This window comes from Candoia aspera, chromosome 1, assembly GCF_035149785.1.
Source record: "Candoia aspera isolate rCanAsp1 chromosome 1, rCanAsp1.hap2, whole genome shotgun sequence".
Taxonomy (NCBI): Eukaryota; Metazoa; Chordata; class Lepidosauria; order Squamata; family Boidae; genus Candoia; species Candoia aspera.
In genome coordinates this window covers 174,780,556-174,799,554 of record NC_086153.1, presented here as the reverse complement: position 1 = coordinate 174,799,554, position 18,999 = coordinate 174,780,556, and the positions used below count along the sequence as shown (strand labels likewise).

Below are 18,999 nucleotides of genomic sequence, written 5' to 3'. Positions count from 1 at the left end.
TCCAACATCCTATCTTTGCGAAGCAGCCTTTTCTGCAGTGACAGCAACCGAAACGAGATTACGGAGTAGAGTGGACATAAGCAACACACTTCGGGTGTCACTGTCTCCCATCACCCCCAGATGGGACCGTCTAGTTGCAGGAAAACAAGCTCAGGGCTCCCACTGATTCTGCATTATGCTGAGTTGTATAATTATTTCATTATATATTACAATGTAGTAATAATAGAAATAAAGTGCACAATAAATGTAATGTACTTGAATCATCCTGAAACCATTCCCCACCCCCCACCCCCGGTCTGTGGAAAAATTGTCTTCCACAAAACCGGTCCCTGGTGCCAAAAAGGTTGGGGACTGCTGCTCTAAACTATTGGGGTTACTTAGTTAAACTTATTGCCTTCATGTCAGTAGTACTGCCTCTTTTTGGTGCCTCCAGAGTCTTCAGACTCCTTAATCTGGAGAGAAAATGTATGACAGTGGCTGTGAGGTTTTGCATTGATCTTATGCACTTGCTACTGATCCCTTTATGGGCATCAGTAGCCCATAAAGATGTAGCAGAATCTATTTAACAGGCAATATACTAAGAGGTACCTATTCAAGATCTTGTATCATTTTTTCAGTATATCAGATATTAAATACATGGACTTGGTTATACTTGAAGAAATCTGGCAGTAGTAGGATCTACAGGAACTTGCTGCTTTAGTCAGAATGATGAAAGCAGTATTTTAGTCTCATGTTGCAAGCTCCACCCCTGTGGGACATGCATGTGATGTTGTGACAAATGTAGAAAAGGAGTGAGGCTTTCATCACAATGCTGCTTTCATCTGTCTGCACCTCCCATTGCCTCCCCTGTGGGTGCAACTGCCTGACAGCAAGTACAGATTATATACTAACAGATGTATTTAGTCTGCAAAGACCATCTTCAGACTGAGTCTGAGCAACAACAGACACAAGGTCTGCAATATTTTTTTACTTTCTTTTTTCTGTTCTGTTGTTTTTTTGTTTTTTATTTTGGTAACATCCTACCTAATGAAGAGTTCATCATTTGAAGGTTTGCACGCTCTTCCCTTCAGTATTAAGGATGGAACGGTATTACACTTGTCTCAGTTGGTTGACTAGGTTGAACAAATCTCTTTCGGAATTCTTCAGAACGGAGAGACTGCTTCAGCTTTGTGCAGGAACGGTTTCAAACAGTAATTCATGTTTTGCAGAACCTATCAGTAAAACTACAGTAGAATTCATCAAAGATCTTGCATAATTCTAAGCACTGGTTTGACTGAGATTGTGTCCTAATTATTATGGTTTCCTCTGACTCCTCAGTGGTTGAGGGGCCTGATCCAGCAAGATACCAGCCTCAGGAGTCAGCAGTCAACTACTTGAGTCTGGTTCAGTAGATAATCAGCAGGTGCAAGTGTAGGAGAAGTCAGTGATGCCCAGGCCACATCAGCAGTTTTGGAAAGCTGAGCAAAGGTGATCTACTCAGCTGTTTAAGAAGGGAATATGCCAGCACCATACCTGCATCTGGCCTATTTAAGAATAGCCACCAGTAATAGGCCCTCTTTTGGAAATAAGCCACCAACCTTTGCTCTGCTCCTTGACTCTTGGCTCTTTAATTTGGAGTGACTAACCTGTCTGGTATTTGATTCCTGGACTATCATGGACTATTTTGTCTTTCTGTCACTGCTGCACCCTGTTCTCCTGAAGCTGTGCTTCATTTCTTTACTATGGCTTGTATCTGGACTGAACTCTAAACTGGCCCTGCTGCATCCAGCTATAAAGCAAAACGTTGCTTCCCTCTCTTTTTTGGAGTGTGCATGCATCTGCAAAGCCAGTTGTCTGCCTTTCCTTGTTATTAACTGCAGTGCTACTCATCAGTAAACCACCTGTAGATCGAGCCAGTATGTTTGCTCAGTCTGAAACAGGACACTAATGAAAAAAGCTTTATTTGCCAGTTTTGGGCATATAATTGCCTTGTATTTTCTCCCTTTTTATATATTCAAAAAACCAAAAATCATACAATATTCTCTTGCAGCTGAAAGCCCCTGGGAATTGATTAAAGCTAATCTTGAGTGGTAGGTTTCCATGTTGACAGTTCTGTTCATCCATATTGATCAAAATCCAAAATGATTAGAGGCAGACTAATGTGATCCCTATTTTCAAAAAAAGAGAAAATATGACTTATTAGACTTTTGAGTTTACTGAATACTATCAGCAATTGTATGCTAGAAGATTTACTGTAAGTGGCTCAAACATTCAAACTGCATAACCAGTAAACTGGCAAGATTTAGGGTTGATTAAGTGATAATTGATCACTTTCTCAATATTTCATTAAGAGTAGCTCAATTTTGGTTGCCTGTCAATTCTATAAAGCAGTGATTGCTTAATCCACTGGATATACAGTATATTCTAAATTATATAAATTGCATGTTGAAGTTCAAAAATATATCAGTGTGTCATTCCTGTTGAAGAAGTTAATGGCAGAACATGGAATCCTGTCTATAGAATTGAACCTTTTAGATCTTAAAGCTTTTGTATTAGGCCTATGATAGCTAATTGGATGATTTGGGTTTCTGTTTTATACATTACGTATATTTTTGGGGTATTTTATTGTGTTATTGTTCTATGTTTATCAAAGTGATTAATGTTAAGAAATAAATAGAGCAGAACATGGTCACATAGTTACATCCTAATGACTACTTACAAAGAAGACTTGCCAGACTGCCAACTCTCCTGTTCTATTGAACATTCATGTCATATCAGAAACTAATACTAGATAGAGGAGACCATTGATGTCACTTCTCCCACTGACCATTATGGCCACAGGACCACTATCCCATGGACTAGAGGGAATAGGAAAATGCACCATCTCATTGTTGAGGCCATTATTATGATCCCTTTCTGACCTCAGAATCGACATCCTTCAGGTCTAATTCACCTGGTTGTTAGGGTAAAGATGAGAGCCAGTGTTCCCAGGCTAGTGATAGCAGTTACATAAACATTCAATGAATTCTTGGCTTCCAAACCACCATGTGCATACCAAACAGTCTATTAATTCATGGGAGGGCAGGAAGAAAAATCCATGAATTTAAACCATCATAGATGTAAGAGAGAAACTGGATGCATATACTAGCAGTGGGCAATCAACTGTTTCATTTGGTTTCCTTATTGTTTGCAGTAAAAAAATTTACCTACATTGAACCATGTCTATAGGACTTCTGCCAAGTCCTAGCCCATACCCCAATTTAAATCATGCAGAGGAGGTTGAGGGAGCCAGACTATGACCTAGATATCCTTATAATGGACCAATTTGCATTAAGATTGTTTCCCCCACCAGTGAAGGTAGCAGAAACAACTATATGTCAACTTCTGACATCACGGATGACAGAACGTAGGTCTCATGTAATCAAATGATCAGATACAACCGAACCAACCTCTAGAATGAGAGTTGAAACTTCCCCTCTGAGAGAGAAGATAATCAAGCAGAAGGCAGAAAGAGCAGAATCTGATCAATTCTTAAACTTGTATCCATACAAACCAAGAGGAGGCCAAGCAAGAAGCTGATAATATGCTGGAAAATCAATCCACCTTGCCACAAATCCATCAAGTGATGAAATCAATAGATGACTCAGTTTTTCAGTTTGTACATTATTAAGCATATACCCCAGGAGCCTTCATTCTGTTATCAGCATTATTAAAAATACCAGTGACCCAGGGAAGAAGCCAGCTACTGCACCATAGAAACTGATACAAGCTACAGCAGGAGGAGTGCAAGTTTCTATTACAACACCTGTTGGAGAGAGAATTCCACTAAGTGTTGTGTCCCTGGGATTAAAAAATATCAATCCTTGTGGTGCACTATTTACCCGTTTATTTACAGAAAAATGTGCAAAGAACAATAACACGTATAGCACTCTAGAAGTTGTTGGTATATAAAGGATACAAATTCCATAGAGAAACCAGCGTCCATAATCCAATAAACATAGTCCAGTGTACAGTAAATCCAATATCCAAATACAGCAGTTAAATTGTCAAACAAACCAGCAGAGTAACAGGAAGACTTTTCACAAATGAGAGAGAGAATGCCTATGCTTTGCTTCCATATTTATGTGGCTGCTAGCCAATCAGATGTCACCTTGCATCAGCCTGCTCTGTCATTGTCTTGTGACTGTCTTGTGCTGGACATTGCATCAGACCATCAGACAGCACTTTTTCTCTGCCTCGCATTCTTACATTTCCCAGACTGCTTTGCCATGGAAATAACATCCCTGACACCCCTCCTATTTACTGGCGAACAGTCTGTAATCCCAGTTGCTGGATGATGTCTATGTGTTTCTGTACACTCGCTGGCTTGGTAAATATATCTGCCAGATTCTCCTCTGTTGGGCAATACTGTATATCAATTACTTTATTTTTGACTGCCTCTCTGCAATTGCAGTATTTTATGTCAATGTGTTTACTTCTGGTTTTTATCTGTTCTCCTGTAGCCATCTGTATGCAGGTCATGTTGTCCTCCATGACCAGTATGGGTTGTGTGACTGCAATATTGACATCTTGTAATAGGTGTATATACCATGTCAATTCCGTACATAAGTGTGACAGTGCTACAAATTCCACTTCCGCTGTGGATAGTGCAACAATAGTTTGCTTTCTAGTCTTCCATCCTATGCTGGTGTCCGCAAACATAATGAGGAAGCCAGTCGTTGACTTTCTGTCCACCTGTTACTCGCCCAATCACTGTCTACATAGCATTTCAGGACTAATGCTTTTGATGGCTGTATATGGAGTCCAAGATCAATTGTTCCTTTTAAATACCTTGACACACGTTTAATACCGGTCCAATCAGTCTGTGTGGGTTGTGCAGTGTGTTGACTTAAAATATTCACTGCACTGGTTATGTCTGGTCTCCACCATTGCAAAATGTATAACAAACTTCCACAGCTGATTGAAACAATTCAGGATTGCACCGGCTGGCGAGAATGGCGATGTGCGCCTGTGCGCAATGCCTTTATGCCTTAGCCAGTTTTGAAAATAGTTCGCCATAAATACTGAGCCCGTCTGTCTGTAGAGCCTTTACTTTATGTGTATACTTCCGCTCTACGAACGTGACCCGCTGTTTAAATGTCATGAATGCTTCAGATTTGTTCAGTGTACAGCAGTTAAATTGTCAAACAAACCGGCAGAGTAACAGGAAGACTTTTCACAAATGAGAGAGAGAATGCCTATGCTTTGCTTCCATATTTATGTGGCTGCTAGCCAATCAAATGTCACCTTGCATCAGCCTGCTCTGTCATTGTCTTGTGACTGTCTTGTGCTGGACATTGCATCAGACATTGCTGGACATTGCATCAGACTATCAAACAGCACTTTTTCTCTGCCTCGCATTCTTACATTTCCCAGACTGCTTTGCCATGGAAATAACATCCCTGACAACACCCAATGCCAAATTCTTCAGTGGTGAAGGCCACTCAAGGGAAATTGCAATGTCAAATTAGTAACACAAGCTAGATGCCATGGGCAGATGAAGCTTTACCATGACAGGTCTCCTCTTCAGAATCTCCAACCACCTGGTGTCCCTGGCAGGCTATCAACTGTGTCTGTGACAGAAGAATACCTCCTTTCATTACTTTCCAGCAGATAAGAAAGAGCTGGCCTTGATATTTCCAGCAGAAGCCACCCGTTTCTCAGAACAACAGATAAATTTTGCCAGATATGTAGCTGACTCTGTTGCAAATTCAGTAGGAGGGAGGATAGCTCTGAGACAGAACCCCTGACTGGGCTAAGCAGGCTTATTCTCAGCAGTCCCTAACTAAATGGAGGACTAGGCTTTTGATGGAGGGAGTCTCTACAGGTCGCTTCCAGGTGAATTCCTAGTGGTGCTGTAACACAAACTTTCACTTTCACCATAACTCTCAAATTTTTCACTTGGAGAGGTTTTCCAGTATTATATTTCTTAGTTAACTTAGTTTACTACTTTCATGCTGCTGAAAAGTTCTGAAAAAGTATTTTCAGGGGCAGAATTTAGAAAGCAAAAGGTAATCATATATATTGAAATGAACGTATTGGAAATAAACTACTCCTAGATGTGACTGTCTAAAGTGTTCAATATAATTAACATCCCTTCAGAAGCTAATTTAACTCCACTGTCTCAATGGGTTTGTCAATAAACTGTTGACATGTGAACATTATAACTAATCTGAATACATCTGAAAATATCTTTTGGAGTGCTGAATGTTACTGATTAATGGAAATATATGCCCCGGACTTGGAATCTGTGATATTACTTCTATGCAGATATCAGGTCAATGTTGCCATTTTTTGACATCACACACAGAGAAAACATTTTATAGAACTCACTGGGGTTGCATACAATTCACCTAAACCAATATTGTCTTTGAGTTTAATATTCATCTTACTATATATCTCTCTATTCCATTTTACTGTATACTATTTTACCTTATCTTTTATTCTTATTTTACCCTATCTTACTATATCTATTTTATCTCATTCTAGCCTATTTTATCCCATTATATTGTATCTTACCTCATTTTGTCTTATTGTATTTTATTGCAGTTGATGTTTTGATATGGTCAAATAGACTAATCAATAAAGTATAATCAATCAAAGAAATGGAAATATAAAAGTTTCCAAGATTTGTAAATGTTTGTAATATATCAAGGAGGCAATGTCTTGAAGCATGATAGTTGGGTCAGTCTACTGTACCTCTCTCCCTCATAAATAAAATAAAATAAAATGTTGCTTTATTTTCTAATCTATTTGTTCCTACGTTTAATTTTCTCCTTAGGTACTGTGTCCTGTACATTACCGTTATAGCAGCTTTAATCACTATTTATTAAGATAGACAGATAGACATGGCAGCAATGTACCATGAATATATTGAATGCCTTACTGATTAGGATATTAGAATTGAAAATACACATTTTATGGACTACTAAGACATATGAGAGATGTAAGCAACTCTGACAAGTGCTTATAGAAAACTCTTAATGAATGCATGATTGAATCAAATTCATTGTAAGCAGACTAATGGTTTTTCAATGCTACTTCCTCATCTATGAGACCTTTTGAACTATAGACCCTTTTAATCCATATTAAGTTTCTTCAGATTTATGTCATCATTATGAATAATTCGAGTTGCAATGTCTCTAAGAGACATCATTTTTAAAAAAATAAGGATTGCTCTATCTTTATTTTAAATAAAAAACATACCGTATGCTATAGGTGATCTTGAGTAAGTGGGAGATGCTAAAAGTTAAAATAGATCCAACTTTAAATCCTGTTTAACTCTTTCCCTTTTCTTAAGAGACCCAGGGCATAAGCTCCATAATAAACAAATAGGTTTAGAATGCAATAGAGGTCAGACTTCTGAGGCTGGGCTTGACAGTAGACTGTTCTTGTCACTTCCATGCATATTGTATCATGCTCTGCAGTATAACTTTTGGTCGGTGTTCTAAGGCTTCTTTTACTTAAAAATAAATTACCTTCACCATGGAGGATGAAAGTAATTTCTGCTATGTATTTAAGATCTAGTGGTAGAGTCCTATAGTTACATAAAGGTAATTTTTTATAACCTAAAGTTATATTTTTAATTAAATCTTATTATTTTGTTTTTTCTCATATTATCTCTCTTTGTTCTATGAGTTTCAGTGCTCTTTGCCCAGTAAATAGGAACAGAGCATTGGGGTGATACATACCTCCCAACATTAAATATGCACATTTGGTTAATGCTGTTTGATGGCTTAATTAACATTTAAAAAATGTAAGAATAAATGACTGCATAGTTCATTTTAGAAGGCAGCATAAAGGATCTACTAAAGATGGAAAAATTGTGCGCCCTTTATACTTACCTCATTTTTATGTTATTAGGGCAATGAGTGCCTAGGATATGGATGACACAGTAAGACAGTTTCAGGGCAGAGCTGTTTAAATAACAGTCATAATCTATGTCACTTTGTGTAAGGACTTTAAAAATTGAAATATGGTGTATAAGGTCTTATGCAGTTGTATGCTTTGCCAGTTACTCCAATCTTTTAAGTGGAGGAAAGATTGCAGGATGGATTTCTGGATCAGAAACAGAACAGCCTATTGTGCTTACTCAGTTCTCACTCTGGACAGGCCAGAATAATACTTTTTTTTTTTTTTTAAAAAGCAAATTTATAATTTAAAAAACCCACAAAGGTACAATTAAAAAATGCCTAAAATACATCAGTACAAAGAAGTAACATTTAAGCAATCAGACCAAGCAGAAGACAGAGATTGCTAACCTGTTCTCTTTGCAGGTAATTTCAAAGCTTGGGGTGGCCACATATAGTGCCCCGACAAATGTGGATTTTTGAAAAGGTATTTTCCAAAGAACTGGAAGTCCAGGAAAACCTGTAATAGAGAACACAGTCTTTGAAATAGCCTGGTCCTAAGTGATGTCAGTGTTTATACATCATAACTAGTACTTTGAATTGTTCCTGGAAATAGATCAGAGTAATCTCTTCTCTATACCTCCTGGCCCTAGTCAGTAGTCTGGCTACAGCATTCTGTAGTTTCCAAACAATTTTCAAAGGCAGAACATTTTACTGAAGTCCAAACAGAGTGTAATTAAGGCTCAGATCACTGTATTTAGTTCTGACCTCTCCAGGAATGCACATACAAAACAAATCTAACAATACATTGAATCTTCAAACCTGAGGCTTCAAAGGAAGTATGATTTCATCCAAAACTTCATTCCCTGGGCTGATTTTTAGACTGACCAGGGACACTTGTCTGGGTTGCACTTCAATTTAGCTGCCATGGCCAACAGCATAAGACTTCAATTTAGAGCTTAAATAGTTTGGTTGGGCTTCAGTGGAAAGATCTCTTTTCTGCATAATAATGACACCAGCTCCAAAATTCTGGGCCAGTGGTTCTCAGTTTTTTGCAATACATTCCACCAAGTACTCTGTAAAAAAAACCCACGCCCTACCATGACAGAAGCAAAAAGGCCTGTTTTCCAAGAGGGCATTTTTTATGTTTACAGATATATTTGTTGTTACATTCAAAAAGTATGGTTGCAACATAGCAACGCTTGCACCTTGTACACATATAGAGGAGTGGAGTCCCAACAAGCTCTGTTGAGTGTACTTCTGACCAGATGTGAACTGAAACTTGGATGATGGCTTTTAACTAAGGCACTCCAAGGTTTTCTCCATCCCAACTGCATTTGCCAGAAAAATAACTTGACATACTTTTGCTTTAAAAGTCTGTTGATATTCCATGGATATGTTGGCTACGAATATTCATTTTGTTCTAGAAAGGTTTGGAGAATAGTAAGAAAAAGAATAAAACTCTTGACTTTTTTTTATTCACCACAAGGAAACTTGGATCATATTTTGCTGTATCTTAAACATAGCTGCTAGATACCTGTTGTTTTGATTTTTTTCTGCAAGCTGCAACAAAATACTTTGAGCAAATATTACAACTATTTAGCTACCTCTAAATTCTTTATTAAATCAAACTATTATAACTACAGAGTCATTAATAATTATTACATTTCTGTTTGTTCTTCCTGCCATTATAAGAACCTGTTGTTCTAAAACTGGTTTCTGATACATTATCCAACACCTCTTTCTGTGCAGCGTAATTCTTGTGGATATCTAAGCCATTTGACTTTTTTTTTGGTGTATATTCAATTTATAATCAAAAGGTGGAAGATACATACTCATTATGGCTTTCAAATTAATTCTGAACAAAGTAGAAGCAAATTCCTTCTACGCTATAGCAGGGGATTGTTACCATTTCCACTTTGTTTCTCTTCCTGTAAATATTTTCATTTTGCCCCCATATCACAGCACTTTCACTAGTGCGGAAAATTTGTTGTCATACAAGAACCCCTGCTCCAACAGCTTTTACCACACCTTATTTCAGAAATATTGTTGATGTTCTAATCTTTTTTTTTTTCTGTCTCTTTTTTAGGTTTCTCAGCAATAATATCCTGGGCATGTGCTATGGGCTGGTTATACTAACCAGCTGTTTTTCTCTTTGTAACACGTTTTCTTGTGTGCACGTGAAAAATAAAATCTGTAACTTTGGACTTGAATGACTAAGCTAATTATTTTAAAAATAGCTAATGCTCTTTTCATTGACACATAATTAATTAATAGCTGTTACAAGTGTGCCACGCCTCTGAAAAAGGTTTCTTCTTCTTACATTTATCTATGCAGAAATGTATCGGGAAAGATGCACATTTACAAATACTGCATTTAGTTGCTTTAAGTGAATTTTGTTGAGCACTGCAGGGAATATACAGGGTGTACCAAAAGTTGGGTCCCATAGGTCAATTCAGTTAGAGAAATAGATCATAATGACAGCCAATATTTAACATCTTCTGTGGGCTCTTACGTATGTATAATGCTAGAGTCCTGCAAGAGAGTAAGCTGATGGAAATGATTCCCAGACTACTCTGGTATCAAATAGATTGAATTTATATAATGTTGTAGCTTCTTCTGAGTTGCTATTTCTGGTCATGTTAAGGTCTATGATCTTATATAATCTGTTTTAAGTCTGTAGCATATAATTTCCTGATATTGAGTGAGATATCCGAAAAGTACACTGTATATAGTGTAGTCATAGGCCAATCACAATATGTTTTATTAATTAATATATTTTTAGAGAAAATGTTACTGTATTTAAGAATGCTTAAAGTCATGCATCAAACAAGTAAGAACATGTTTAGATGAAAACAGCAACCAATTTAAACATTTAATATAATTTATATAGTAAATTTTCTCTGCGGGCTGGCTTTTGTTACACCCTGTATTTCGGAGTTGGATGTAACAGAAATCCTAGATGCTCAGAACTCACCCCTTCGGGGATTTACCACAGCCTTTTTATTTTTATGTGTTAAAGAACGCTGAGATAGGTTTTAGGATATGTTTATAACAATTCTGCTTATGCTTACGAAAATTCATATGCTTTCATATGCTTATGAAAATTCTGCTAAATTTTGTACTTCTGGCTCTTCCAGTATTTTGAAGTAGCCAGCAATCAAAATGACTTGTGCCTTTCCAGGTGTTTTCCAAGTTAGAGTAAAATAATAGGGTGTTTTTAAGTGATGGAGATTGGTGTTCTTAGATTATACAGAATTTTATGGAAACCTTGATACTATACTCCGTTTTTTCAAACATTCTTTTAACACATTGTTGACTGATATTTTAAATTTTTTTATATACCTAGCTCTCTTATTTTGTAGGATGGGCGATTACGAATAAATGACCAGCTTATTGCGGTAAATAGTGAATCTTTGCTTGGAAAATCAAACCATGAAGCTATGGAGACTTTGAGACGTTCTATGTCTATGGAAGGAAACATCCGTGGCATGATCCAGCTAGTAGTTCTCAGGAGGCCAGAAAGGCAAACTGAAGTGGTATGTGAAGCATTTATATCCCCCTGTCTATGTACTTATTATATGAAATATTGAACTGAAATTGCTATAATTAGCATTAACATCTGCTGACATTGATTGTTTATACATAATGCTAAGCCATTATGTGTTTGAGATCTACTGAACAGGACATGGTTAATCTCAGATATGAGTCAAGAAACCACAATATTTTTATTTTTATTTTTTTATGAGAATTTTATTAAGTTTAAAACAAAGATAAAAACTACAAGACAAAAAAGAAAAAAACTACAAAAAGAAAAGAAAAAAAAAGAGTGAGAAAACAGAAAATGAAAAAAGATTTTTTAAAGAAATTATATAACAAGGTGACATCTGACTTTCAACAAAAGGAAATGTTTTCATAATTAATCCCTTACTCTAGATCTAACCAAGATCACGTTATTTCCATAAATCATTCCATTAGCACATTATAAAAATCACTAAAGACAATTGCTCCTGCCCCTTATATATATAAAAAATAAACAAATATATAAATCTCCAAATCAACTCCCCCCCCAAAAAACCCATTTTTCTAAATATTTCCTTCCTACCATTCTATATATTTCTGACCACTATAATAAAAATCAAATTATAAAAACATTTAAATTGCCTACTTTTATACTTAATAATACTATAACAATCTTAACCCTATTAAACCTAAAACTAAACACTTATTATATCTTATAAATCTTAAAAGATCAAACAAACTTTAAAAGCAATGGAATAAATCTTAATCCAAATCATTAAAAAAAATAGAATAATACAAGCCTTAATATCAGTCCATATACATATTCTTAATTTCTTATCCCACCTCAAAATAAACCAGAACGTTTACTTGTCTCCATATTACACACAAGGTTTTTTTCATACAGAAATCAAACAGCCCAGCTGCCTTTCATAGGAACTCAGACTTCTCAGCAGAAAACCTCCCACAGAATAGAGCCATTTCTTTCCCAAAACATTTCCTCAGAAAAACAAGCCCATCAGTATCTTGTAAGTTGAGCTGTCTTAACCCCTTCAACACCAAAGTGTATTCGTTGCCTGGCATTTCCTCGAAGACTCCAATCTCACTGTCAGTAAAAGCATCTCCATCTTGATTGAACTCTTCCTCTTCCTCCAGAATGTCCTCAGCCAGCTGACGCATTTTAAAACTGATATTTTCTGCAATATCCTGAATATCTTGCAGAATAGCTTGACTGTCATGAGTACTGATGGTGAGCAGGAGGGGGCCCCTATCCAGGGGGGAAAACGCATGCAGAGTTTAGAGGCTTTGAACTTTCCTTCAAAGAAACTCAGAGCAGACCTGCCTTGAGTTTTGGGTTTATCTGTGTCCTAATAGTCAGAAATCACGCTGAGACGAGGAGTAGGTCTCCAGTGTTTATTACTGCTACATAAGACAGAAAATCCTAACAAACTGAAGAAGCGTGGGAAAACCCAGACAGATAAACCCCGAAAGCTAAGGCGGGTCTGATCTGTGTCTTTGAATGGCTGCTTAATTCCTCAGTACTACGCATGCGTTTTCCCCCTTGGATGGGGGGCCCTCCTGTTCACCATCAATACTCATGACAATCTGTGTGGGTTTCCCACGCTCTTTCAATTTGGCAGGATTTTCTATCTACTAGAGCATTCAATAAACACTAGAGACCAACTCACAAGAGAGCTCAGAACGAAACTCTGAGAAATTCTCCTTAAACTCTTCCATGTTTCAGGCAGTAGATTATGGCACCCCCTGGATACTTGGCTAGCGCAGATAGGAGCTAATGGGTTAATGAAAATCTTCTGAGAGTTATTGGGTGATAGTGACAAAAGGGAAAGTATGCTAACCTGCAGCTGCGGCCTCCAAGGAAAGTGAACAGAAAGCTAAACACTCAAAATGGCAGATTCGATATGTAGGAAAATGTTAAATCCTTCAAATTAAATACAAAAATAGTAGCGGGGAGATGATTATTTATTCTCATTTCTCCTTAATGTTTAGATGGAAATAATCCAAAGATTAAAAAAAAGGTTTTAAAATTACTCCAGAAATAACAATAAGCACCAAGAGAATTTGCTTCTTCTTGCTGTAGAGAGCCTCTCTTGGGGTACATAAACTTTAAAAAATATATAAATTGGGCGATTTAGAAATGGAGTGGCTCAACCCAGTGTCCCTTTAAGGCTACAGCGTGGTCTGGAAATGATGGTGTCCCCGGATCCTGTCGTATCTTACTGGATTAGTGCTAACACTGTTCACGATCTTCTGGCTGCAAGGCGATGTTCAGGAGTACAAATGGGATATTCTGAGCATTTTCTGTCTATGAAAACGCTCTAGGGCATCAGAAAAAGCCAGCCTGAGCCCCTCCCCAAAATCTGGCATTGTCGGGTCTCCCTGCAGCACTCGTGAGCACAGCTGTTCAGTCAGCCATGTCCCCACTGGAAGTCCATAATATTTTTATTTAATGTTGATTTGTTCTGACATCTGAGTGCTTCCTAGGTGTAAACTCTGTATAATGAACTTTTTTGACTGAGATAATGAATATAATTACCTGAACACAACCGAAGTTTTCACACCACTTCTGGATAGGCTGACCATACGTACCGTTTTGAATGAGACAGTCCTGTTTTTTTAAATTTCCTGACCGTCCTGTCATTTAAATATAAATGTCAATTTTGTCCCGTTTTTAAAAAAATGTTGGAGCCCTTATTGGGAAAAGCAGGAAAAAATTGAAATTGAAATTGAAAAGGAGGCTGACTTACCCATTGACAGTAGTTCTCAATCCGGTGGGAAACCTAGAGCAGGAACCTCAGGAACAGCTGACTGGCGGTGAGCAAGAGGAAGAGTCGCTGCCGCCAATCAGTGCAGTGGAAGACAGTCAGAAAAACACGCCCAGTAGAAAAGAAGCCAATTGGCTCTCAGGCCAAAACGGCAGGAAGAAAATAAAATAAAAGGGCGTGCCAGAGAGGAACAGGTTGCTGGGGACAACCGTTCACTAGACTGCTCCATTCCTGTTCTTCTGCCCCAGCTCGCTGCCACCTTCAGCCCTCCTGCACTTCGCCAGCCTGCTGCCGCCTCCGTTTAACTGCGTCCCATTTTGCCATCCCAATGTCCTGTTTTTGTGTGAAGGAAATATGGTCAGCCTACTTCTGGAAGTCTAGCACCTGCCCGCTGCTCAATCCTTGCCTTGTGATGGATTCAGTATGGAATCCAGTATCGCAAATATAGTGGCTCAGGTGACAGATGGCTCTATCCAAACTCCTGGCATACCAGATGGCACCAAGATCTTGGTCTTTAGTTTGCTTCCTGAGCCAAAGTCCCATTATCTCAGGGGATAATTATCAGTCACTACAAAAGGAAAAAGGGAGCAGTCATTCCCAGCCACTGGATATGAAAGTAGGATTTACGGAAAGGGACATGGAGCTGGCAGTTTAGAGGCCCTGAGAAGAATATAATTTCCAGTAGAGCTTTGGGATCCAAACAGGCTATATCCTCTTTGCTTGGCCTTTGTGTTAAAACATAAATGAGAAAGCACAGTACAGATTGTTTTAATTCTTTCTTTCTGTAAAACAGTAACAGGAATTATGTGCTTATTTTTCATGCTGTCCATGAAAAACAAAACGTTCCCAAATTGCAAAGAAAAGCATGTATTTCTTTGGTAAACAGTCACTTTCATTTAGGGTCCTGCTAATGGCTGAAATATGAGCTATGATCTTCAGTTCATCTTTTCACAAGTTTTACAACTTCCTCAGTCTTGTGTGAATCAGTGTGCGTATATGTATTATGAGTACACTTATGAAATGGTATGAAATGCAATTTACAGTACTTTTTCCACATGCCTTGTGGAATACCCAAGGAGCACCTTACTGAATCTAACTCATTTTAAACATTAATTTTTATAAGATAGTCTTGCAGTTCAATTGTAATTCCATTTGGAGCTAAAAACTATAGCAAAAGGAGCCATGACCTGTTCCTTCTCCTGCTTGAACTCCTTTTCTCCCTACTGCAGCTCGGTACAGCAGGGTATGTTTAAAAATCCATTATTTTTTTACTGGCTGGGACACTAATGGAATCTTTTCATGACAGTTCTGTTTTGCTAACTGAGTACCCTAATTAGGCAGTATACTGATCAGTTATTGAGCTATTGATATGGTTGTTTATCAGAGAGCTTAAAAAAGCAGATTTTCATTCCATTGCTGTTAATTTAAAACTACCTCCTTACGAGGTATCTGCATTTGCTTCAAGCTTGCCCTTCGGTGTATTCAGAACCCCAGAAAATAATTACAAATTGTAGTGTAAAGGACATACAGTAAGCTTACAGATATTTTTTTTAAAGTTGAGATGCTGTACTGGGTAAAAATGCCTTATTGATTATTAATATAAACTTTAATATGCTACTTAAATAGCCACTATATGTATATTGTAAACCGCCCATAGTTCCTGGGCAGTGACAAAATTTGAAATATAAATAAATAAATAAAATATGAGTGATTTCCTTATAATAGGATTTGCAGTAAACTGCGGTAGAGTATCCCCACTCCTGCTAGTCTAGATCAGGAGTGTAATAATGCTGGGTCAAGCTCTCACAAGGACTGGTCGAAGAGGGAGAATGAGAAAAGGGGGATTTGGTTGAAAATTAGTTTGACAATCTGTTTCCAGTGCAGGACTATATTCTTACTGGCAAATATTCTCAATACAGTATATGCCTCATATGCAGGTAAAATTGTACAGACATTTTTAAGTCTCCGATTACTGGAACTCTCAAAAATATGTCACAAGACAAAGAAGGAGGGGAAAAGCAAAACTGCAACCTGGAGAGTAGGGAAGAAGGAAAAGCAAATAATTCAATAAATCACTTAGGATTAGGAAGAAAAAAGACCAGTTGAACTTCAAGAGGAAAATGCAGGAGATAAAAATGAGTTATTCATAATGCTTTGGAGTGAGATAAGGAAGTGCTGGGATATTTAAAGGAAGATAACTCTACTTACAACAAACTACAGGAGAAATGGGTCAGGAAAAATAGCACAAGGGAGTGGGGTTTTAAGAGGAAAACTGGTGGAATACCAGAGTATTTGTATACCAATTAGATAAAGAGATCATATATTAGATAAATATATATTATAAATATAATTATGTTAAAATAAGTAAATAAAATACATTAAATACATGAGACATATAGTTTACAACAAAATTAAACTTGATGAACAAAGAATCCAGTGAATAGAGATATTTAAAGTATGTGAAAGGAAAAATAAAGTTCAGAGGCATCAATCACAAAGGTAATAGGCTTAAACTGAGGCACAGGCCATTCCATTACTAGGACATCACTAGTGTTGACAATGGAATTACCTGAATGAGCATTTTAGCAGATTATTTAAATTATACTTTGGGTGGGTGCGTGTTTAAAGAAAAGACAGCAATATACCTAAACTGGAGCAGCAGAATTCTGATCTGAAAAATAAATATGATTAAAAAAAGAAATTAAAAAAGTTGAATAACAATTACAAATATTGATAAGAACAAAACCATAAAAACGAACAACAAAACAGACCTGGAGACCTTCATAATAGCAGCCATATTGCAAGACAAAAGAAGGAATCAGATTTCCAGGGGGAAATAATATAAAGAGCGAAAAGAAGGAATCTAAGAGTTGACAGCAACTTGGTGGCACATAATCACACTGTCATGACGTAGGTCCAAGATCTATTAGAGTAATCTACTGGAGTAACAACAGCTCTGAGAAGGACGTTGAATCATACTTGATGCTTTGAATATTGGAGCACTGCATCCCATATTCCATAGTTTGTCCCATAAAAGTTCAGGAAGATGCCCCAACCCTATAACTTAGATCCACCCAGAAGACCTGAAAGAACATTACCTTCCAGGCTCTAATCTTCTTACTTACATATTTTGAAGGAACGAACACTGAGAGTAAGGAATGTTGGCTCTTTAAAATCTGATACAAAACCTAAGAGGTAGAGTTACTAAAACGATTCTCCTGGCCAAGCTCTAATACCATGGCACTTACTCCAGATGAACGCTGGGATAACTTATCTTGATTTGAAAATTGTTCCATTTGGTTTGGGTCCTATACTCCTGAACCTTTTGTCCATGGCAGAACTATCAGATTAGAGCTAAAAAATCTAGACAACCTGTCATGAGTACTGATGGCGAGCAGGAGGGGGCCTCTATCCAGGGGGGAAAACACATGCGTAGTACTGAGGAATTAAGCAGCTATTCAAAGAGACACAGATCAGACCCGCCTTAACTTTTGGGGTTTATCTGTCTGGGTTTTCCCACGCTTCTTCAGTTTGTTAGGATTGATGTCCTAACAGTCAGGAATCACGCTGAGGAGTAGATCTCTAGTGTTTATTACTGCTACATAAGGCAGAATCCTAACAAACTGAAGAAGCGTGGGAAAACCCAGACAGATAATCCCCAAAAGTTAAGGCGGGTCTGATCTGTGTCTCTTTGAATGGCTGCTTAATTCCTCAGTACTATGCATGCGTTTTCCCCCTTGGATAGAGGCCCCCTCCTGCTTGCCATCAGTACTCATGACACAACCACTTTAACACCAAAGAAATAGAAAACACTAACTTCTTGCTGTCACCTAGTGGTCATCTGGATTTTTGCATCTGTGTTGGCAATCCCGGTGACCAGTCATGAACCACATCCCTTCAGCAAGCCAGGTACCCCAAGAATGGCAGCAGGTGGACCCCCTGAATTGTGTAGTACTCTCTAGGATTCTGGGTGTACGATGAGGTTCAAACTCTCTGGGATCATTTACCACCTCTTTAATATTTTTCTTAATGGACAGGGAGTATGAATGGTAATACCTAGAGATGGCTTGGTAGTCCATCTTATCAGTGACTTGATCATAACTTTAGACAGTGGAACCTCTGCGAAGAATATTTTAGACCAAAGAACACAGTCTAGTAGACAGCATCTGGGGATGGTCTGATGACATATCTAATCAGGAACCTAGACATGCAACCATCTACCAGGGTTTATGAAAACACTGCTATTAGTAGGCAGCTTTTTTGTCCCCTCCCCTTGGCAACTTCTTTTAATCGCACATATGGAGAAATCTGCAATACACAAATACAGGTTGCTTTAGTCAACTAAATAAACCTTTCTCCATGGGTATTTCTTGTATGTGGAAGGGAAAAAGGGATCCATACCATTAACTCCTTGCTGATCTTCTGGGGAGCTACTACAGCATCCTGGATGTGGCATCCATATCTTATGCATGTTCTGCTCTTGGAGTCCTGAACGAGATTTGCTGATCATTTCTTCCTCTGTAATATAAAAATATGGTTAAAGTAGGAGAATGACTAGCCATCCTGAAGTGAACTAGGCAGTGTTGCCCTAGTGAAGACCACTGAATGATCCAGAAGGGCCCAAGACACCCCTGAAGTTGCGTGCTGGGACCTTTCTTCCCAACAAAGAAGAGAGGAAGACTACATCACACCAGCCTGAGAGAAACTGCTGACCAGCATAACTAAACCTCTTAATTCTCAGTAGGAAGGGAATCTAGATATAGCAGTGCATGCATTTGCTACCATTGAAGGCTGCACATGTATCCTGTAGAGAGATGTTTAACTTT

General features: G+C 37.8%; 1 protein-coding gene across 1 annotated transcript in view; it reads left to right on the top strand.

The window, feature by feature from the left end:
* Window positions 1-18,999, top strand: part of PARD3B (par-3 family cell polarity regulator beta) — a 569,932-nt gene that overhangs the window by 226,621 nt on the left and 324,312 nt on the right. Inside the window, exon 12 of the mRNA XM_063317964.1 lies at window positions 11,234-11,407. Coding sequence (XP_063174034.1) covers window positions 11,234-11,407 — 174 coding nt within the window. The remainder of the gene's footprint in view (window positions 1-11,233; window positions 11,408-18,999) is intronic.